The following is a 24,000-nucleotide window of genomic DNA, read 5'->3' on the forward strand; positions in this document are numbered from 1 at the left end:
AGATGCTGCTGTGATGGTTTGAGTATTTTCTAATCCTATAATGATGTTTTCTGTGACAGGCTTCTGCATTTATAGTAACTTATCCAGTAAATAATATGGTTGAGAAAGAAGGCACTGATGCTGGGAAAGCAGTGGCTTGGGAAAAAGCTTTTGTTCAGTTGGCAAAGGTTTTCCATTGGCACTTTCTATAATGAATTTATTTATTTGGGATCACCTATGCTTTTTGTGTAGTTAATCTATATTTATTCTGTTCAATCGGTTATAGGACAATTTATTTTGATGTGTCATTTTCTTGGTATTTATTTGCTTGGAGTATTGGTGGATGGTGGTATCAAGTACATTGAAATTAAGGCAACTAGACATTGCCTAGTCAAGTAGGTGTTTTATGCACATTATTTCAAGTTTTCAACATCAGATGCTTTATCTTCATTATAATCTACCAAACTGGAAGGGGATGAACCCCGAGATAATGTGATGACTTAGATTTGCATGTTGCATTATTTTTGAATTTGGGCAAAGTTGCCCAGGTCAGAACTAAGCTGAATATCTTCTAATCCTGCATAGGTATGTGTCCACACAAATATATTTTAACCTTTTAATTTCTAAGTGAATTTATACTCGTCTAAAACTAACATGAAAAATGAAATGAACTAGATCTAAATAACATTCCAACTACTAAAATACTAAATGCAATAATTTCCATATGCAATATATTTTCCACCTAACATAAATACTGCAGCCCAGTTTTCGGTATAAACATTAAAATTGTGGTTTATTCTTGGAGGCAACAAACACAACAATGGGGGGTAACCCAGAGCATGTCCAATTATTATAGATCCCTCCAAATGTATAAGCTACAGTTAGTTGCACATTTCATGCACTTTGTAGTGTTTGGACCTCCTTTTCCCCATATACTTGATTGCTTCATTTCATCCAGTTTTTTGTAACAGGAAGAGCTGATGCCGATGGTGCAATCTAAGAATCTCACACTTTCCTTTTCATCGGAAAGCTCTATTGAGGAAGAACTGAAAAGAGAAAGTACTGCAGATGTTATAACCATTTTGGTGCGTCCTAATGGTGCAAAAAAAAAAAAAAAGGAAAAAACATTGTTTGCACTTCTCATGTTAAACTCATCCTTAAGTGTTTGATGATATTGCACGTATGTTGTAATATTGTGTCTGTTTTAACTTTTGTTTTTTATTTTGTTTTATGTTTGCATTCAGATAAGCTATGTTGTGATGTTTGCTTATATATCTATGACTTTGGGAGATCCACCTCAATTTTCATCTTTCTACATTTCATCCAAGGTATGATCCTATCCTTGATTTGAACTTTCTTCACCCTTGCAAAATTTTGTTTATTTTGTAGCATACAAGGTATTTGATTTTCCTAATATTTCTGAATTGATGGTTGGATTCCAGGTGCTACTTGGCTTTTCAGGAGTTATTGTTGTCATGCTTTCTATTCTTGGATCTGTAGGATTTTTCAGTGCTATTGGAGTAAAGTCTACATTAATAATAATGGAAGTTATTCCTTTTCTCGTTTTGGCTGTAAGTTCTTTTCTCATTATTATAAGTAAATCCTCTTAGCTCTAACGTTAATGTAACATCTCCTTGATATGTAATATGATGGTCATACTGATGTTGTGTTGTAAGGTTTCCAAGTGGAAAGACATCAGTATTTGTTGCTGCTTATGCAGTACATGGCATATGTTAAATTCATACTCTTGTACATACTGAGCTGAAAGTTTTTCATAAAATTGAAAGTGTTTCAATATTCCTTCTTCTTATTTGCATATTAACAATATTATTGTATTATGGTCTTATGCGCTAAATATGACAACTACATGATTTACACGGATGATTGAGTGCTTCCCCAAAAGAACTGTTATGATCAATTGTCAGCCCTCTGTGTGTTTGTGTATGTGATCATGGTTTGCAATATCGTCCTGATTTGGCTGATTCATCAACCAAACAAGTGGCAACAAGGGAGAATTTTTTTTGGCTCAATTGTAATGTGCACTTTAAAGGTAGAGATAGCAAGTGATTATGGATGTAAGATGTATGTAACTTTTACAATAATCTGTTAATAATTAATAAGAGAAATTGCTATTCATCAAAAAAAAAAAATCTATGGTTTGGCAAAGTACTCCAGAATCTCCCTATTTTGGTAGGGGGGTGATGTGAAGTTCTCCAAGAACTGTTTTCCCTAGTATCTCTGATATTTTGTTGATACACTGGGGATATTTCAAGATTCATTGACAGACTATACATTTAAGGTTTAAAATTTTAGAATATTCATTAGAATCATCACAATTTAAATTTTTTTCCTAAAAAAACAAATGGGTTCAGTGATTGGACTATTGGTTTACTTTTCTACTATGGTTCACTTACCAAGTAACTATAGTTTAGAAGAAGAAAAGGAATACAACTAAAAAGTGGATTCACAATCTAATCAAATCGTATAGTAACAAAAAGGACAAAAGTCAATATTGGAAAGAAAATGGCATTAGTAAAGAAGAGAAGATGGTAACGGGATGGCTTCTAAACCCGGATACTATCATTTGGGGCTACAATGATCTCATCAAAAAAGTAAAGTGGTTAACCAGCAATATGAGAGTTGAGGTAAAATGGGTTAGCAGGTCTGCTAATTCTATGGCTGATTCTTTAGCCAAACAGGGGGATTTCCGGAGAAGACCTTTTTTGTGCTACTTTGTAAGCTATTAGTAATTTAGAATTTGTACTTAACTAGCCCAGAGAGGTTGCAACTTGTGCCTCTACTCGGGGACTTTGTACTATTGTCTATTGCTGATTAATAAATTTATTTCAATTACAAAAAAAAAAAGAAGAGAAGATGGTTAAAAGACTATAATGGAGACAGAGAAAAAATATATTTTTAAGTCTCTTAATCTTCTTTTATTTGATTTGTGTTGTTGTTTGCTGTGGTTTCTTGATCCTTAAATGTGCAATTATACTTATAATAGTGGCTTTCACTAAGAAATTTATTAATTTCGGAGATTGCGTTATTTCTTTAATATTATACCGACATTTTCTTTTCATTTTCTGTTAGGTTGGAGTGGATAACATGTGTATCTTGGTACATGCTGTCAAACGGCAACCACTGGAGTTGCCTTTAGAAGGGAGAATAAGTAATGCTCTGGTTGAAGTTGGGCCATCTATAACATTAGCTAGTTTATCTGAGGTTTTGGCATTTGCAGTTGGAGGTTTCATTTCAATGCCAGCATGCCGTGTATTCTCCATGTTTGCAGGTGAGATTTTACCTCTCATATCCTTAATGTCAAACATTCTTTTAATTGCTTTGGTTGACTTTGTATAACTGTTATTTTGCAGCCTTGGCTGTTCTTCTGGACTTCCTTTTGCAAGTTACTGCTTTTGTTGCCTTGATAGTTTTTGACTCTTTGCGGGCTGAAGATCATAGGGTTGACTGTTTTCCATGCATAAAAGTTCCCCAATCCTCTGCTGAACCTGATGGTGGTATTTAAAAGGCTTTTATCCTTCATTATTACTAGATGTTGCTAGATGCAATTATTCAAATTATGTTACTTGATGGTTCAAGCATCATGATTATTCTTTTTTCTGTACGTAATGCAAAATCTGACTAAGTACAACAATGTGCAGGGATTGGTCGGAGAAAGCCTGGATTGCTGACTCGATATATGAAGGTAAAGTATTGATCAATAAGTATCATAATAATTATTCATTGTTTTTTAGTGAATCATTCATAGCAATTCCAGCCCTTATCTTGGTGCAATTGAAGCCTAACTTTTGCTGACACTGGACAATCTTATTATTAATGTAATTTTGTGGTTCTTTGCTTCATTTCTGAAACTATTTGTGGATCTTTCCAACTTGAAGGAAGTTCATGCACCGATTCTTTCTCTTTGGGGAGTTAAAATTGTTGTCATCGCAATCTTCGTTGCTTTAACTTTAGCAAGCATTGTAAGTTCTTCTTGATTTATTAACATTTTTCTTTGATGTCTCTTTTAATGTTTTTTTTTTGTGAGTATATCATGATATATGTAACACACGATTTTAAACCTAATAGGCATTATGCTTGAGAATACAACCTGGTTTAGAACAACAGATTGTTCTTCCCCGAGATTCGTATCTTCAGGTTTATGTTTTGGACCTTGTTTTTTCTCATTGTCCTGTGCATTATGAATGTTGTATAATATCCTTTTCCTTATCTGGTGTCCTTTCTGCTTTTTAGCAACCGGTTCTTTTTTTGGCAGGGATACTTCAGTAATGTCTCTGAGCATCTTAGAGTAGGTCCACCATTATATTTTGTGGTGAAGAACTATAATTACAGGTACCACTGACAATATCTTGTTTGCACATTCTGTTCATGTTTCAGTTAGTATTACACTATTAATTAATTGCATTCTCTTTGTTCTAAGAATTTCTGAAAGGACAACTCCATATAGGTTTCATTTTTAAATTTTAAGGGATTGTTTGATAACTGATGAATTGACTAAATTGAATTGCTTATTGGTTTGTCTTTTAGTGAATACAACAGCAAAGGCCAAATGGTGATATATTTAGGGTAAAGTTGTCACCTTGCTGGGATTTGACAATTGAGAAGCTTGCACCCTACTGAATCTGAATTACTTATTGTCTAAAAAAACTGATAAACAATTTTGTTCAGCCAATTCCATCATTATCAAATGATCTCCAAGTTTTACGACAATCTTGATGGTTCTTGCACATCCATAAAATTACATTCGCTAGACACCTATATTGTTGTTTCAGAGATAGAATTGTCTGCCTTATTTTGTTTTGTGCTTTTCCTTTGCACAATAATGCATTATTGAATGGTGATTTGGAGGAGGTGTACATGATCCAACCACCCGATTTTTGTGCTAAGGGTAGTGAATAGAAAGTGTGTAGATTGAAGAAGTCTTTGTATGGTCTAAAATAGTCACCAAGGGCTTGGTTTAGTAGATTTCACTAGGCTGTGCAGCAGATGGGATTCAAACAGTGCCAAATTGATCACACACTCTTTGTGAAGGAGCAGGGGAAAAAACAATTACCTTGATAGTCTATGTAGATGACATAGTTATCACTGGTGATTGGGTCTTAGAGATACAAGAGTTGAAGGAGTTTTTAGCTACACAGTTTTAGGTAAAGGATTTAGGCTCATTATGTTACTTCTTTGGGATTGAAGTTGCTCTCTCTCAACAAGGAATCTTCATTTCCTAAAGGAAGTACACCCTAGATCTCTTAAAGGATATAGGGAAGTTGGGAGCAAAACCAATTGGCACTCTTATAGATATAAATCATAGGATGGGGGATAGAAGGATGAGCCTATAAGAGATACTAAACAATACCAATTACCAAAGACTTGTGGGAAGGCTTCTCTACCTGGCTATGAGTCAACCTGACATTGCTTATGCTGTGGGTGTCATCAGTCAGTTCATGCATGCACCTAAGGCAACACACTTAGAGGCAGTAGAGAGAGTACTCAGATACCTGAAGAAGTTCCCAGGGATGAGTCTCTTCTTTAAGAAGCATGGACACATGAAAGTTGAAGTTTATATTGTTGCTGATTGGGCTGGTTCTATGGATGACAGAAAATTCACTGGTGGTTATTGTACTTTTGTGGGAGGAAATCTTGTTACTTGGAGAAGAAACAAAAAGTGTAGTGGCTATGTCTAGTGTAGAGGTGGAGTACAGGGCCATCATCACCCATGGAGTTGCCGAACTTCTATGGATTAAGAATCTGCTAGGTGACAATAAAGCTGCCATCAATATTGCAGCTAACCTTGTCCTCCATGATAGAACGAAGCACATTGAGGTGGATAAACAATTCATTAGGGAGGAATTAGAGAAGGGAGAAGTATGCACTCCATATGTCAGCTCAAAGGAGCAACTTGTAGATGTTCTTACGAAAGGTCTTAATCACTTGCGGCATAACAAACTTTGTGACATGTTCTGGATGATTGATATCCATGCCCCAACTTGAGGGGGAGCGATGACGTGATGTAATGTTCTTAGTTATGTGCCGCAATGGCACTTTAGTCTTTTTATGTTCTTTTATATTTTTGTTATCCACACAGTGTATATCTATATCAATGCCGGCGCTGGCAGCCAAGACTTTTTTGGCTTTCTCACTATTTGTTTTCTTCTTCTCCTCCTCTTTCTCCCTCTTCTCTCTCTTCCTCTTCTCCTTATTCTCTTCTTTGATAATAAGGTGGAAATGAAATTAAGACCTAGAAATTCTGTTTCTGTTATCTGGCTCAATTATAGGGGTGGAAATTGAATTGGTTGAAAGCAACTGGGTGAATCAAAACAGCTTGGCTTCTTCAAAATCCATAAATTGAAATGATAAAGGAAAGGGTGCATAGAGCATGCAACAAGCAGGAGTCAGAGATGAGCTATGCAACCATATCCCAGCCCGTTCCTGCATAAATAGTATAGGGCAGTAAATTTGAAGGAGAAAACTGAATGATACTATGTGAAAATTCAAAAAACACAATCAAGTTAAATGTAATTGGTAATGTCCAATTAAGAAAAACTATGTGGATCGAAATCTAGTAGCTTCAATCCTATCCCAATGAACGTACCAAATAATTGAATATTTGGTTTGTTCTGAAACTTCTACAATACATTAGAGAAGGCAAATCTAGTAGCCTCTTTTTCCTAGTATCGGAATATCAGGCTTCTCCCTTTCTGGTTAAGAAGGCCTGGAGCTCACATATCCCTCTTAGAGTTTCCTTGTTTGTTTGGGAGGCTTGCTTAAAGAGAATAAACACTTGTGATCTGATCCAGAAAAAACTTAGAGGCAGATTATGTATCTCCCCCATGTCTGTCCTCTTTGCCTCTGTGATGGAGAGACAGCCGAACACACTCTTCTCCAGTGTCCTGTCACAAGGAAGGTCTGGTGCTATTTCCTGAACTTAGTGGGTTACTGGTGGGTGTTCCCGGAGAAGGTTGTGGACCTCCTATGACAATGGCAAGGCAGAGGGCTAGGAAAAAGAGGAAGACTCTACTGGAGTACGGTGACTTAGGCAGTTCTTTGGGGCATTTGGGAAGAAAGAAACAATAGAATTTTCGAAAATAAAGGTATAAATGTTGAAGACCTAGCTTCCTACATTACTTTTCTCTGTAACCATTGGGTGGTTAATTCTGAAGTGTTCAAAGGTCTCTCCTTAAATGATCTTCAGAGCAACCTTTTAGCAGCCTTGCACTCCTTGCCAAGAACTGAATCGACTTTGAGACTTTTTCTAGAGAGGGAGTGATGACTCTAAGCTTTGATGGTAGTGCCCAACGCTCTATAGGTCAAGCAGGAATTAAGGTGTTATCCATGGGGAACGGGGGAATATCTGCTGGGCTTTTTGTGGTCTGATTGGGAGGGCGGATGCTATAAAGGCAGAGGTCTTGGCTGCATTCACAGGAATTTGTTTTGCCAAACAGCTAGGTTTATCCTCTCTAACCATTGAAGGGGATTCTGCAAATCCTTAGCTTGGTTAAGGGAGAAGGAAGGAGGGCCTTGGAGACTAGCACACTTGCTAGCTGAAGCTAGGGATATCTTGGGTTCAATGAATGTAAAGTTAGTCTGAATTCCTAGGGAGCTGAACACTGTTGCTGACTGCCTAACAAAACCAGGGTATTTTAGAGCAAGTTTGTTTAGTGGAAATTGTTTACCTTTGTAATACTGCCTTAGCTGATTCAGGCTACTGTACATCCTCTCTTGCTCTTTTCTCTCTTGTTTTCAATAAAAGTTAACTTTTGATAAAAAAAGACATTTATATAAAAGATCTTCCAACTTTGTGACTGACATCTATCTGAGCTTGGATTCTAGGCAACCATCTACTTAGAGTAAGAAACTAAGGAAAAATGCCATCCATTTTCCTAGGAGCCTTTAAAATTTCCTAATTAGACTCCTTACTACTCCCTTCGTTTTCTGAAAATTCTTCTGTTAACTAATGTATTAAGGGGGCCATAAATGTGGTTAGGGTTGTCAACAGGTGAGAATATGACCTGATATTAACTGGATCCAAGTTCTAACTGATTAATATTCAAATTCAAAAGATGATTTATGAGACTTGAACTGCAATCTTTAGTTAAAGATATGACACCCAAACAACTTGACTAATGATCATATAACTTTCTAACCATATATTTATATGTAGATAGCAGTATTTTCTAATTGGGGGGTGGGCCTTGGTGCAATGGTTGGGTTGCTCCATTGTGACCTGGGTGACCAGGGTTGTTCAAATCTTGGAAACAGCCTGTCTGTATGTGCAAGAAGGCTACGTACATCTGTCCCTCCCCAGACATTGTATTGGCAAGAGAGTCGTGCAGTGGGATGCCCTTAGTAATATTTTCTAATTGGATCTCAATTGGATTTTGGGTGGGGTCTATTCTGATCCTATCCATGCTGGTTATAAGAGGATCTACCTTTTGAGCTTTGTACTTACCTAATAGGGCTGATTTTTGGATCAGATCTTGATTATGATAAAATCCATTGATAGTTCTTATTATGGTATGCTTTTTTGGTCGACAAATGAAAGCAAAAATTCTTGACATTGTAACTATCAACATGCTCAAAAGTTCTTGACGTTGTACCAAAAGTTCTTGACATAGTAACTATCAGCAATTTACTTTTATGAAGTTATAAAAAAGCTCTCAATGCATTAAGTGTTTATGTAGAATCTCTTCTTTCTTCTCCCACTTGAGACCAGCTATTTCTCTATTGTTTCTCCTTTGTTATTATTTGAATTTCCATTTTTATTGGTTGTGTGATATTGGTTTTTCTGATTCTCAGCTCAGAATCAAGACATACAAACCAATTATGCTCTATCAGCCAATGTGATGCAAACTCTCTTTCAAATGAGGTAAACTAGTTACTAGTGGATGTCCTAGCTTGTCTGATAATATAAATGTTTCTCAATTCACAACTTCCTGCATCTACTTGACATGTTTGTTTTGATCCCTTTCCTTTTGTGTTTGTGCATACATATAAAGTATTTCCCATACAGTTAGAGTTTAATCTCAGTTGATTTGTTCAGTGATCTAGTCTCCCTACTTAATAATTTGTGTCTACCCCAAAATTTCCCAAGTATGAAGTCTTCGCCAAAACATATCAAGTGTTATGGCTATGGTGATTTAGTGTGGAGATGCACTATGGAGATGAGTTATTGCATGTAAATATGGATCCACATATGTTCTACTGCTACATTTCCTTGATTGGATTTCGTTGGAGATGGATTTGGGTCCAATATCTAAACAAAGATATGTTTTTCATGCTGATGGTGTTACTGGACAAAATTGAGGTCTGAATAGGTTTTTATTCTCTAACATGCTCTGAACACAAAAGTCCATTGGGCTTGAAGCATGGGCAAGCAAAGGCCTACCAATGTCTTGTGTCTTGTGCTGAAATTTAATTAATTATTAATGGGGGAGGCAAGGTTCAAACACCAGGTCAAACAGGCTTTGATACCAAGAAGAAAAATAAACCGGCAAAATGGGAGATTTAATCTAGAAGAGTGAGAGAGAAATAAGAGAAGTGCTGAACAAGAGGAAGAATAAGGTGGGAGAAGAAAGGGAGGAGAAGAGAGTTTGATGATCTCTCTCCATTCCCTTAATTAGTTTTATCAATTTAATCAAGATTGGGCAAATTACAAAGATACCCTTAATAGGGCAGCCAGCTCATAAAGACAAAAAAATGAGAAAGGCCAACGGGCCCAACCAAGGTCCAAGGCCTATTAACATAAAGACAACTAAAAAAAGATACAAGTGAGAAGATTAAGGCTCATCCAGCTCATTCTCTCTACACTTGGTATCAATCTTCTCATCTTGAGAAGTAGAGATGTCCAGAAAAAATGCTCCTTTGTTGTAGCAAGAAAATAGTGGTCCATTTTACTGCTTCCATTGCCAATGTTCATTCAAAGTTGTTACAGGGACGGAACCAAGTTACTAGGTGGGGGGTCCTTGGCCCCCCAAACTTTTCCCATCTAGGGGTAGCCCATCCCCTATACCCACAACCAGGTTGGGCTAATACTTGGCCCCCCAAGCTTTTCAGAGAAAATGTTATTGGGTGGGCAGAGACACATTAATACTTGTTTATCTCAATCATGACCCAATTTGATTTCTTGAAATCCCAATTCTAACTTTTTACATAATCTGTTATTTTTTCCTATCTCAATTCAATTTGTTTGAATTGGATTTTCAGGTTGGGCTTGAACTAGAATGACCTATTTACTTTATATTGTAGGGTCCGATTGGAAATGCCTCAATCTTATCCCAGCCCAAAGTTAAATAGGGTTCTTATTTTTAACCTTAACCTTAAGAGAAACTTCAAACCAAACTTTTTGGTTGGACTTTAGTTGGAGAATACATCCTCATAGGTGCACTGTAGAAAATTTCGCCTACTCTTCATTCTCCATTCTCCGTTCTCCATTCTCCCTCATCTCTTATTCTTTTCTCCCTCCCCTCCCCCCAAGAGAAAATTCCTGGCTCTACCACCGGTTGTCTGAAAAAGTATGGGTAGCACCACCATATATGAAGATTTTGGTTCAATCATAAGCAGTGAAAGGCTTTTCTAGGAGAGGCAGAATCATTTGGAATCTTATTTCCTTTGCAATCTCATGGTCTTTGGAAGGAGATAAACCTTACGATTTTTTGTCACAGAATACAATCAAGAAGAAGATTATTGAAAAGATAGAATGATTGATTTCTTCGGGGAATTTCTGCTGGGCTTCAAGTTTAAAGCAGAAAACTCCTAACATGCAGCGGTAGGCTTCAGCCACAATTATTAACAAGTAATTAAAGAAGAAAAAGTAGAAGAGGAAGCAAGAATAACTTCTACTATACTGCTGACCATGGTAGAAACAGAAAAAAGAACACTTTACTCACTTCTTATCAGAAAAAAAAAAGAAGAATAGAAGTTTAACACCTTTTTATGGACCCAAATAACAGTGACTTCCAACTTGAATTTGGACTATACTCCTACTTGTATTCAGACTTAAAAAGAAACAGAAACTTACTTTTCAAACTAAGACACTTTTATAACTCTCTGATTATATTAAAAACTAACTTAATATAAGGAACTTGAAATGACTAAAAGTAATAACTCATGGTTTTACTATAGCTAATAATTGTGAAAATTACTATATTGGTAAGCTCAAAAAGTTGGACCAAACTTGACAAAAACTAATATAATGAGTGTCAACCTGTAGGTTCCAATGTCAACCTGATGACTTTCACCATGACTTGCAGAACCCCAAACCAGTCATCTTTAAGCCTTTAGCTGGGTTGGGGCACTTCCACAAGTTGGTTTGAGCTGAAAATCTAGTCTTTGAACACTATAAATGCACTTTACTAGTATCAAACTTATCCAAATTGACCAAGGTTTGAATGGTCAAGCAGTCGCTTCTTTTCTGATCAACATGCACTCTGCAGATTGTTTCTGACCTCTTGTCTTCCATTCTTTCTTTGTTTCCATATTTATATCAGAGTTCCTATCCTTTACATGAGTCATGCTATACAGACCATGTAAGCTTTGTTTGCAGTGCAAATTTCATTTAAAATGGTGTAGATACATGCGTGTGCAGCTCACAGGCTGAGTGTAAATTCTGGATTCTGGTTTACTTTCATTTCAGATTTGACTTCGTTTTATTTGTTTGTGAGAAGTAATAGTAAGAAAAATGATGTCGCCCCCACCTTATATGAAGGAGAATAGAGGTAGGAGGGTTCTTTGTTTTGGAGTGAAGTAGGAAGCAAGATGATGTGGTCCCCATTTATATGAGGAGGAATTGAAGTAGGAGGAAGGTGGTGCAAATTTTACATCAGTTTTTTGGATGCAAAATTTGCACTGTTGTGAGTGCAAATGAGACTAAAAATACAAGTTTTGTATCAGGTAGGAGAGCAAATCATAGTAACAAACAATGGATGCAAAATTTGTATCCAGTTTTGATTTGTATTGCAGATAAATAGAGCCTTGGTAATTTTTTTACTTAGAGTTGTATTAGAAGCTAACCTTAGATTTGTTTATCATGCCGAGTTTGAATCCTGCACCTGATCAAATCTGTTTATGTTAGTTTTACTTAAAAGTCATCTGATGAATTGCTCTGTGATACAAATTTTCATCCAATATATTTTAGTGCTTATAAATGAATGCTTTTGAGCATTTCTTGTTTCTGCAGATAGCAAGAGCATCCTCGGTTCCAGAATCAAGCTACATTGCTAAGCCAGCTGCTTCGTGGCTTGATGACTTTCTTGTTTGGATATCTCCAGAAGCATTTGGTTGTTGTCGGAAGTTCACAAATGGGAGTTACTGCCCCCCTGATGATCAGGTTGCTGATTTATATCATAGTTTACAGTCATGCCTTTTTATGACCCTTTCTTTTTCAATTGAAAGTTTTCATTAAACTTGCATTAATTCTGCAAAATACTACAGTGCCTAGAGCCTGAGTTTACAGTGCTCAGAATTTTAAGATATATTTTCTTGTTGGTCCTGCTTCAGGTATCATTTGTCTACTGGGCCCTGATTGCTTTTAGGAGGGTACTGTTCTTTCTTGTTCAATGTGTGATGTGGTGACCTAATCAGGTTGTCTGCATCTTTATGGACCAGAAAGGGCTCTACCAAAATGGACTTTAAGCAACTTCATAGACTGTATGGAGTATGGTTAAACTATCCAATCAGTCAATCTGGGCAATTTTTTTTATACTACAGTAGCAAGTCAATTTTTGAATCATTATATTGGATTTCATTATCATCTCACTTGATATTTACTGAAGCAAATATCTCTCTCCAGCCTCCATGTTGCTCACCTGATGAAGGTTATTGTGGCATAGGTGGGGTATGCAAAGATTGTACCACGGTAATATTACCTCTTCTTACCATCCAAGAAACTTCTAACTATATTTTCTGTATGGTTGTTATGAAAATGTTTTTTCAGCTGCCTATCATGTAAATCAAGACAAAAGTGCTTTTAAAGTTAACAAGAATGGGTCAAGTACTAATGTTGTAATGTGCTTTCAGTGCTTCCGTCACTCAGATTTGCATAATGGTCGACCTTCTACAGCACAATTTAGGGAGAAACTTCCATGGTTCCTTGATGCCCTACCATCTGCTGATTGTGCCAAGGGTGGGCATGGTGCTTACACTAACAGTGTGGATCTGAATGGTCTGTGAGATTTATCTTTAATCTTCTATACATTTTAAGTACCTAACTCATAAGTTATAATTTTCTTGAGTAGCATCATTTAAATTTTTCATCAATTGATTACATCCAATTATCAGGTTACGAAAATGGTGTCATACAAGCTTTGGAGTTTCGTACATATCACACGCCACTCAATAAACAAGTATGCTGACATCTTTTTCCAATTCAAACTGGAATACTATTTGGTTGTTGCTTCAGCATGATTTATGTAGTTATATTTTGCAGAGTGACTACGTTAATTCATTGCGAGCCGCACGAGAGTTCAGCTCAAGGGTTTCAGATTCTTTGGGGGTAATATTCTAATTCTACAGCTGCAGAATTACCTTTATCTTGTTGCCACACCATGTTTTCATGTAATAAATGTTGGGGGTGTTTAAACAAATGTTTAGGAAGCAGTAAGGATACTTGGTCCTTTCTTCTTTACATCATTAGTGAGGTTGTTTCTTCAGAAAAAGGGAAAGAAGGAAATGTAGAATTATGAACCAACTGATCATTAATAACTTCTTTCTCTTGCTGATAAGATATAATTTCTTTCACTAAACATTAAGACTAGGAATTCAAGCATTAAACCATAGTTTTCAAGGCGCCAAGGCGAGGCTAGGTGACTGGGGGGCGCCTAGTCGCCTAGTCACCTAGGCGGGCGCTGGCGATGGATTTTTTATCTTTGAAGCATAGATCCTAGGGTAGTTTCCTAGGTACCATAACCATATTTCTTTAATAATTATTCATGATTTTCATAAGAAAAGTATAAATTTCATATTAAAGTACAGAAAATCAACATATTCATGAGAAGAAAAGGAAGAAGGAAAATAAAATTCAAAAAATATAGGGGTTGAACCCTTATTTTTGTTATAGGAAAAGAAGAAAATAAAAAGTATTGGTAGTAGTAGTAGTAGAAGAAGAAGAAGAAGAAGAAGAAGAAGAAGAAGAAGAAGAAGAAGAAGAAGAAGAAGAATATATGGAAGAGGAAAATGTGCTGATTAGATAAAATTTTTTGTTCTTCCTTACTTATTGGTTCAGGTTTTTTAAGTCTTTGAGGGTTCAATACAGCATTTAGCAATGCTTGTGTTGATTAAACCCTAATAAATAAGAAAATAATAAAAAGGAATTAGTATATAAACACACAAAATGATAATTTTAGTTTAATAATGTCTATTTTATAATTATAATCTCAAAAAGGAATTAATAAAAAGGTTTTTTATAGTAGGAAGTAGAAAACTGTTAGGCGATTAGGCGAGGCAAGCCTCAAAAGGGCGCCTTGGATGATGATGATGAGAGCTTAATGAGCCACTGGCACTGAGATATAGATGCATGTGGGCTGTGTGTTCAGGAACAAATAAGTGAAAAAAGGCCAAAAGCCTTAGTGCTAGATTAATTAGAATGATAAATTAATTTATTCTGAATATAGGCATATACAATTTGAGACCAATTACATTGCTGATTGTAAGATGGTAAGAAAAGTGATGCTGTTATGAATAATGGAATTCATCATATGAAAGAGGGGTACGGGACAATCAAATGTTGCCTTCTTATCTATGAATTTCTCAACATAACAAACAGATTCTCCAATATGAAGCCCAAGATGCCCAAGGGCAATAAATATATCCCCAGCATGCAGTAACTATGGATTCCATTATACACCCATTGCTTTGTGAACCATCTTTAGGGGGCATTACTTGGTGTAATGGTAAAATCTTGGTCTGATGAGCTTGAGAGCATGGGTTGACCCATTATGAACCCATTTCTGTTTATTGACAATGAAGAAAAAACAGAAATTAGGAAATTTTGAATAATTTACAAGCATAAAGTAAGCAGCTGCTATTGAAAGGGGATTGAGATGTGAACTTCTGGCTTCTTCCAAGGGAGAGGTAATACTCGTACTGATTGTCATGAAATATGTTTTATCTATCACTCTAAGTAAAATTTAATTAAAGAATCAAATCTTATGCTTTTAATTGACATAGCCCTTAACTTTTTGCTACATTGATGCAGATTGAAATTTTTCCATATTCCGTCTTTTACATGTTTTTTGAGCAATACCTGGATATTTGGAGGACAGCATTGATCAACCTTGCAATTGCTCTTGGTTAGTTCAATTTGTGGTTTATAACCTTTAATTATTTGGAATTGTGAATTTCCTAGTTATAACTGGATTATTTTTGCAATATTAGCTTTGACATATTGTGCATCTTTTTCTAGCATAGTGATTTTTCCCTTGATTTGGTTGAGGTAATGTATCACTATAGAATATAAAAGGGGCAAGCTCCAATAAAAGCTAGAAGCTTTGCATGGTTAACGGATATATGAATAGATGGATCTATCCATAACTTGTACATTTCCATTTTAGCTCTAGTGACATGGTATTATCTCTTTGATTCAGAAACAAGACCATATCTTCCTCTTCATGACTTTTAAAAGAATCCCTAGAAATTTACTTATTAACAAGATGTTTTCCTTTGCCTACTCTATTAAACTTTGGAAATGCCTCTTGACTTCAAAGGTATCTCAAATAATTTATCTCTTCTTGACATGGTGAATTAATCAAATAAATTTCATGTTAATGCCTTTTCCTTCGATTTGTAAACCCCTTTCTAAAACACCTGGGTTATTGGAATATGGATCCAAAAATGATGAGTAAAACTTAAAATATATGTAGTGTTGGCTACCATGAAACACATACAATCAAATTGAAAGAGAAGCTAACCTTTTTATTTGAGAAGTGGTGAATATTATTAAGACAAAGCAAGAAAAAGCTGCTGAGGGAAAGATTTCCTCAGCAGCCAAATACAGAAAAGCCAACAGGCTTATAATGCAAAATCCTCATCCCATAAGATAGATTTCCAATGATCAACAAAATGCTTATAGAGGAAACCCCTAAAAAGGTTGTTGATGGATATCCATTTCACCAAAGTTTTCTCAGCAGCAGCATACAATTTCTCAAGGGGATCAGCCTTATCTTCAAATAATCAGTTATTCTTCTCTCTCCATAAGCACCTGCAAACCACCAAAGGGGATACTTTCCACAACACCTTACCCCTCTTAAAGAAAGCCTGACCACGCCACTGAGCCAGAAGGGATGCTGGGAAGGAAACATAGTTGTCAAGGTGATGCCTAGGTCGGCGCCTAGGCGACAAGATGCCCTTGGAGGCTCGCCTCGCCTAATCACCAAGCAGTTTTGTATACTTTGTTATAAAATACAATTATATTCTTAATTTTTTGAGATTATAATTATAAAAAGACGTTATTAAACTAAAATATTCATTTTGTGTGTCTATGTACTTATTTCTTTTTATTATTTTCTTATTTGTTAGGGTTTAATCAACATAGACATTGCTAAGTACTGTGATGAACCCTCAAAGACTTCAATACCTGAACCAATAAGTAAGGAAGAATTTAAAATTTTGTCTAATCAACACATTTTCTTCCACTTCTTCCACCTTTTCTTTTCTTTTCCTATAATAATAGAGGTTCAATCCCTATATTTTTTGAATTTTCTTTTCTTCTTTTTCTTTTCATGAATATGTTGATTTTCTAGACTTCAACGTGAAGTTTATACTTATGAAAATTATGGATAATTATCAAGGAAATATGTTATGGAACCTAGGGAAGTACCCTAGGATATATGTTTTTACTTAAAAAATCCATCACCTAGGCGACTAGGCAACAAGGCGCCCCCTGTCACCTAGCCTTGCCTTGGTGCCTTGAAAACTATGGAATGGAATCTAACCATGACTGGCTAGGAAGTATCTAAAGGGTGCCAGAGAGAAAATCTAACCATGACTTGCTAGGAAGCAACTAAAGGAGTAAAGGGTCATATCTTCATAATTGACTATTAAAGCGCTGTAATCCTTTAATATTGTATATATAAATAGCTGAATTCATTTCTCCACTTTACTTTCCTTTTTCTGTCTTATTCCATACGTTTTTTGAATTGAAAACCATCTTACCAACTTGCTTCTATCTTAATATTTGTTGGAACTTGGAAGATAACTTAAATATACATACCTGTTTGCTGCCTTTTTTTTTGGAGATTCTCGACTTGCCAGGAATGTGTACAGAATCTCTTTGTACAATGGACCTTTTGTATTCCCTTTACATTATTAATACGATTATGCTTTCCTATAAAAAAAGAAAAGAACAGAAAAAGATATCACCATCCCTAAGTTCTGCTGAATGTGCTTATTTCTAGTTTTGTCGCCCCTAGTTTTTCAGGTCATCCATTTAATATTCTCAATTTGGCCATACACATTTTATCCATGTATTGCTTATTGCCTAAAAGAAATACATACTCAAACTTTGTATATTTGAGTATGGAGTTTTCACAAATTGGCAATTGATTACCTTGTGCATCAGCGTTTTCCAATGTTCTCAGATGCATACAAGGCATTGTTAAAAAGCTCTGAGGTGCACTGTTGAGGAACTCAAATCATGAGAAGCATATTCCTCGTGAATTGAAGCAAAGATGAAACATACACTTTAGAGAAAGTGTAAAAACATATCATTTGCTCAGAATTTTTTTTCTTTAATTCCCAAATCAGATATAGAGAAGACCATATAAAATAGCACAAAAGCTGAAAGTAGCACTATCTTTTGTAGTACAGAGGAGAAAACTATTGCATTATATCAATGCCGGGCTCACATATCCATCTAAGCAAACAGTTGAAATTATATTTTAAAATGACTATATTTATTGCTAATCATAGTTTTCAAGGTGCCAAGGCGAGGCTAAGCGATTGGGGACGCCTAGTTGCCTAGGCAATGGATTTTTTATGTTAAAAACATAGATCCCAGGGTAGTTCCCTAGGTACCATGACCATATTTCTTTAATAATTATGATTTCGACAAGAAGAAAGATCTCGATCAAGAGATGAGAGGAGGAGAGAAGAAGAAGAAGGAAGAAAAAAGAAGAAGAGAGGAGAGAAGAAAGAGGCGAAATATTTAGACCAAAAAAAACATAAACTGGCGGTGCCCAGGATTTGTATTTATAAGTTAGGGCGACTACATAAAAAATAAAAGGTTAAAAAGACAAAAATTCCCCTGCGGCACATAACTGAGATTACATCACTCCCCCTCAAGTTGGGGTGTAGATATCAATCATCCCCAACTTGTCACAAAGATTATAGTGCCGCATGGAATTTAATCCTTTAGTAAGGATGTCTGCCAATTGTTCCTCAGAGCTGATGTGGGGAGTGCAATATTCTCCTTTTTCCAATTTTTCCCTAATGAAGTGTTTGTCAACCTCTATATGTTTAGTTCTATCATGGAGAACAGGGTTGGTTGAAATGTTAATAGCAGCTTTATTGTCACAATGTAATGACATAGGATCATTGAGAGGAAAGCCCATTTCACCCAAGAGATTCTTTATCCAAAGAAGTTTTGCCACGCCATGAGACATGGCTCTATATTCAGCTTCTGCACTCGATCTGGTCACCATACTTTGTTTCTTACTCCTCCAAGTAACCAAGTTTCTCCCAACAAAAGCACAATAAGCACTAGTAGATTTTCTGTCATCCACAGAACCAGCCCAATCTGCATCAGTGTAAACCTCAACTCTCCCTGTCCCAGGGAATTTCTTCAAATACCTAAGAACTCTGTGTGCTGCCTCCAAGTGTGTGGCCTTGGGAGCATGCATAAACTAAGGACTCCCACAGCGTACACAATGTCAGGTCTTGTCATAGATAGGTAGAGAAGTTTGCCCACCAATCTTTGATACTGCTTCATATTTGCTATGGGCTCATCATTGCAATCCCCGAGCCTGTGGTTTACATCTATAGGAGTGTCAGCAGGTTTTGCTCCAAGCTTCCTTGTATCTTTCAGGAGATCAAGAACATATTTCCTTTGGGAGATGAAGATACCCTGATTAGAGCGGGCCACTTCAAAAACAAGGAAATAACGTAAAGGCCCCAAATCCTTCACTTCAAATTGGGTGGCCAAGAATCTCTTCAATCTTTGTATTTTTGAGTTCCAATCACCGGTGATAATAATGTCATCAACATACACAATTAAAGCTGCCATTCTTCCTTGCTCTCTCTTCACAAAGAGTGTGTGATCAGATTGACATTGCTTAAAACCCATATGTTGAACTGTATTGTGGAACCTACTGAACCAGGCCCTTGGAGACTGTTTTAAACTATACAAAGATTTTTTCAATCTACATACTTTCTGCTCATCTCCTTTAGCACGAAAACCTGGAGGTTGGATCATATACACTTCTTCTTCCAAGTCACCATTCAAAAAAGCATTTTTAATGTCCAACTGATGAAGTTCCCAATCTAGATTTGCTGCTAAATAAAGGAGGACTCAAATAGAATTCATTTTTGCTACAAGTGCAAAGGTTTCCGCATAATCAACTCCATACACCTGTGAAAAACCTTTTGCAACTAGCCGGGCCTTGTACCTCTCCACTGTGCCATTTGCCTTATGTTTTGTAGAGAATACCCATTTGCACCCCATAGGTTCCTTTCCTTCAGGAAGATCTACCAGCTCCCACGTGTCATTTTTGTGAAGGGCATTGATCTCCTCCTTCATTGCATCTGTCCATTCAGGAGTAAGTAAAGCTTTTGCAACACTCTTAGGAAGGAAAACACTGTCAATAGCAGAGAGGGTGAAACATGCTCATAGGATAAGGAAAGGGCCATCAGGTGGTGTGTGGTGCATGATCTGGCACCTTTCCTCTTAGCAATAGGAAGATCCAGATCACAATTAGAAGTATCAATATCAATGGGCTCAGGGATGTCAATTGGAACAATAGTACCTGAATGCGGTGATTGATTTAACCCCTGAGAGTTCGATGGCATAGGTTGCACAGCTTCAGGATGCTCTGTGTCTATTGAACTTCGTTGATCACGGCCTTGACTTTTGTACCAATGTCTAAGAAAGACCCGAAATGGAGGGGGGTCAGGAGGAGAAGGCAATAAAACTTGTCTTTGTTTCTCCTCACTTGGACTCTCCCCTTGGGGAGAAGCAAGAAAGAAAGGCACATCTTCAAAGAAAGAAACATCCATAGATACAAAGTACTTTTTGGAAATATGGTCAAAGCAACGATAACCTTTTTGGGAAAGGGGATAGCCAAGGAATACACAAACAATGGCTTTGGGATCTAACTTACCACGGGTAGGTGATAGATCATGGACAAAACACTTGCACCCAAAGACACACAAAGGGATAGGAAACAATGGAGCTGTAGGGAAGATGAGCTGATGAGGGGACTTGTACTCCAAGAGACAAGATGGCATCCAATTGATAAGAATGCTGCTAATAGATAGTAAATTAATAGGCAGCTTTGGAACATGTAAAACATCTGATAGGGGTAAACCAAATGGCAAAGATATAGATCCTCGACCAGCAATGGAGAATGATCCATCAGCTAACTTCACTTTATCTTTGCCAGAAAGAAGGGTGTATGATTGGAAAAAAGGTTGACTTACCCGTCATGTGATTGGAAGCACCGGAGTCAATAATCCATGGGGATTCAGAGGTATCGGTAGACACATGGAATGTAGAAGCTAAGTTACCTGAGGAAGAGGCAAAAGAGGTTGAAGGAGTGGGTCCATAATCAGTTTGTGTGAGGCCCCTACCATATTGATCCAAATAGTCATGAAAGGCAGTGATAATATTTTCCTTAAGATCGGACCTAGGGGGCAATCTTGAGAGTTCATAGTAGTTCCTCCACTCTGCAACTCATGAGAGGCCAAGTTAGCCGAGGTGAACCTTTTCTGATTTGGTTTCTTGTTCTGTTGTGCTGATTTCTTATTTAGGTCTTGTGCCCACTTTGGCTTGCCATGCAATTCCCAACATGTCTCCCGTGTGTGTCGGGATTTCTGACAATGAGAGCACCACAGTTTATCCTTATCATCAACCCTTTTCAGACCATCTCCCTTTCTTGCTGAATTGATATTACCTCTTGTGGCTAAGGCAATGGTCTCCCCCTCGGGAGGATTCATGGCAGATTTCCTACTTTCCTTGGATTGAACCAACACATGCATCTCTTGGACAGATGGGAAGATCCTTGCTGCCCAAAATTTGAACTCGAATGGGTTCATATATGGGATTAAGTCCCAACGGAAAAGCAAACACCTGCTGCTGTGACACTAACTGTTTGTAGGCTTTGGCATCCTTTTCACTCTCCCAGTTAATATTCTGATAGTAATCTAGCTTTTTCCAGATAGATGTGAGGGCAGAATAGTAGGTGGATAAGCTTCTTTCCACTTGTTTACATGTTGCAGACTCGGCTTGCAATTGATAGATTCTAGCATAGTGCCTCTGTTCGGAGTAAGTTGATCTTGCTTGTTCCCATATTTCCTTGGCTGTTTCAGCCCACATAAAGTTCTACTTCACTGATGGTAGCATAGTAGTCAAGAGCCATGACATTATCATGCAGTTTTCTTGGTCCCACTTATCATATTCAGCCGTACCAGTCCTTGGTTCCTTCACTTTTCCATTGATATACCCTGCTTTACCCTGGGCTGTGATGTACAGCCACATCTCCTTAGACCATGCCAAATAATTACTGCCATCTAAGGGAGTAATGGTCGTTGGAAAGCTCATGGAGTCAATACTGTTGTTCATTCCTCCTTGGTTAAAAGAGGCTCCAGAGGTTGTTGAATCTTCAGAATTCATGACCGACACTCACTAAGACAACAGTCCCTTCAGTTCGGTCAATACACACAAATGGACTACACAGCCCTTACTTTAAGTTTTCTGACAGTTAGAACACAATCACAGCCCTTGCTGCAACACACTCTCACTGATCTAACAGGCCTCTCCAAGGCTAATATAAGCCACAAACATCAGTACTCTGCTGCTCTACTAGCCATCTGAACAAGTTCACGTGTGTAACAGACTTCTCCAAGACTAATATAAGCCACAAGCATCAGTACATGGTTGCTGTAACAATCAACCAAACCAGGTCACTCATGACCTACAACTAATTCCACAAGTTCACAGGTTTCTGGATCATCCGACCCACAAAGAAAGGGTTAAACCTCCCTTATACCATTCAGTCAAGGCAACCCTCAACCTGTTCTTGGTACCAGCACCAAGAACCAAAGAAAAAAGGTTTAAAAAACCTGTCCAGGTTCAGTTCAGGTGGTTTCTGGATTTTCCAGTCCAAGAATAATAAAAGAGAACAGAAAAAAAGGAGCCGCCAACCTCTTGGAAGGACTCAACCAGTCATCAAGAATTTTCTGCAATCACTTCCGTTGAGTTTCTGCCCAGAACTGGAGAGGGGGATTCAGCTGATGAGTTCTCAGGTCCAGAGCTGACTTCATTTCTTCATTCTCAATCAAGTGAACACAGAGGATATTATCGACCAAAAAAATTTACAGAGCACCAACCTGCTCTGATACCATGATTTCGGCAAGAAGAAAGATCTCGATCAAGAGATGAGAGGAGAGAAGGAAGAAGAAAGAAGAGAGGAGAGAAGAAAGAAGCGAAATATTTAGACCAAAAAAAACATAAACTGGTGGTGCCCAGGATTTGTATTTATAAGTTAGGGCAACTACATAAAAAATAAAAGGTTAAAAAGACAAAAATGCCCCTGCAGAACATAACTGAAATTACATCAAATTATTCATGATTTTCACAAGAAAAGGGCGATTAGGCGAGGCGAGCCTCAAAGGGCACCTTGTCGCCTAGGCGCCCACCTAGGTGTTGCCTTGACAACTTAAATTAATTCATTGATAGAGTTTTTTTTTTTTTTTTTTTTTTTGAGGATAAGGCGAAGTAATTCATTAAGATCAAAAGCCAAATTACAAATAAGCCTCTATACAACGAGAAACTGTACAGCAGGAAAACAATTATCCACGTATTTCCAACCCTCCAATAAGACTATAGATTCCTTAAAAATAGGAGGTCTGAATCAAAAAAGGAAGACATATGCCTATTTTTGAATAGCTGATTAGCTGCCAACCAGGAGTGCATCATCCCCAAAGTTCTGTTAAGAACTTCTTTTGAAGTTTGTCTTCCTTCAAATAACCTGTTATTCGTTCACCCCATACTGCCCAAAAAACTGCTGCAGGAAGTATACTCCAAGCTACCTTTCCACCTGGATAAACCTCCAAGTTTCCAAGCTGCTATGAATCCTTTCACATCAGCAGAGAAGCACATCTTAACCCCAAACAAATTCATCATTCATCCAAATCCAATGGGTAAAATCACAGTGAATCAGCAAATGGCTAGAGGACTCCACAGTTACACCACATAGGATACAGCCGAAATCCTCCACCTCTAAACCTCATCTAACTAAATTATCTTTTGTTAAAATCTTATCCAGCACTGCTGATCAAACAAAGAAAGCCAGTTTAGAGGGAACAGATCTTGTCCAGATTTTGTTACTTGGGAAGTCATAAGGCTCCTCCCTAGACAAGCTATGGGAGAAGGATTTCACAGAGAAGGTGCCAGATTTCTCCTATTTTTTTATTAACAAATACATGGTCATGATGCTCACAATCCACACCTTAGGCAAGTGAAATGCCTTGCATCATACCTCAGCATACAAAATCACTGATGCCTTCTTAGGCTTTGCTAGCTTTTAAACCCATTTCATGTTCTTGTTCTCTTTAATTTTCATTGATAATGAAGTAAAGGCTAAGGATTGGATCTTCCATTGGATAATTTACTTCTTGCCTACTGATTGAAACTTTTATTTAATTTAATAGGTGCTGTGTTTATTGTATGCCTGGTAATCACTTGCAGGTTTGTTTTCATTTGACCTCAGTTTAAGTTGTTGTATTACCTTTTTTTTCTATTTTTGGAGGAAAATAAATAGTCGAGGGTTATGTATTTCTTCTCTTCTCTCTTAACCCAAGTAC

General features: G+C 37.1%; 1 protein-coding gene across 2 annotated transcripts in view; it reads left to right on the top strand.

Moving 5' to 3' along the window:
* LOC148849770 (uncharacterized) overlaps positions 1 to 24,000 on the top strand; it is a 45,880-nt gene that overhangs the window by 17,844 nt on the left and 4,036 nt on the right. Inside the window, exons 16-33 of one of the 2 annotated variants that reach the window (XM_088945125.1) lie at positions 60 to 167; positions 951 to 1,064; positions 1,224 to 1,307; positions 1,422 to 1,550; positions 3,070 to 3,268; positions 3,351 to 3,494; positions 3,639 to 3,682; positions 3,876 to 3,959; positions 4,066 to 4,134; positions 4,253 to 4,329; positions 8,788 to 8,857; positions 12,167 to 12,316; positions 12,779 to 12,844; positions 13,006 to 13,150; positions 13,267 to 13,331; positions 13,415 to 13,480; positions 15,182 to 15,275; positions 23,848 to 23,884. In XM_088945125.1, coding sequence (XP_088801251.1) covers positions 60 to 167; positions 951 to 1,064; positions 1,224 to 1,307; positions 1,422 to 1,550; positions 3,070 to 3,268; positions 3,351 to 3,494; positions 3,639 to 3,682; positions 3,876 to 3,959; positions 4,066 to 4,134; positions 4,253 to 4,329; positions 8,788 to 8,857; positions 12,167 to 12,316; positions 12,779 to 12,844; positions 13,006 to 13,150; positions 13,267 to 13,331; positions 13,415 to 13,480; positions 15,182 to 15,275; positions 23,848 to 23,884 — 1,745 coding nt within the window. The remainder of the gene's footprint in view (positions 1 to 59; positions 168 to 950; positions 1,065 to 1,223; positions 1,308 to 1,421; positions 1,551 to 3,069; positions 3,269 to 3,350; positions 3,495 to 3,638; positions 3,683 to 3,875; positions 3,960 to 4,065; positions 4,135 to 4,252; positions 4,330 to 8,787; positions 8,858 to 12,166; positions 12,317 to 12,778; positions 12,845 to 13,005; positions 13,151 to 13,266; positions 13,332 to 13,414; positions 13,481 to 15,181; positions 15,276 to 23,847; positions 23,885 to 24,000) is intronic. The other variant, XM_088945126.1, reaches the window with a different exon arrangement.

The sequence above is a fragment of the Nelumbo lutea genome, chromosome 5 (assembly GCF_056320005.1).
Source record: "Nelumbo lutea isolate HS-2025 chromosome 5, American lotus-T2T, whole genome shotgun sequence".
Lineage (NCBI taxonomy): Eukaryota > Viridiplantae > Streptophyta > Magnoliopsida > Proteales > Nelumbonaceae > Nelumbo > Nelumbo lutea.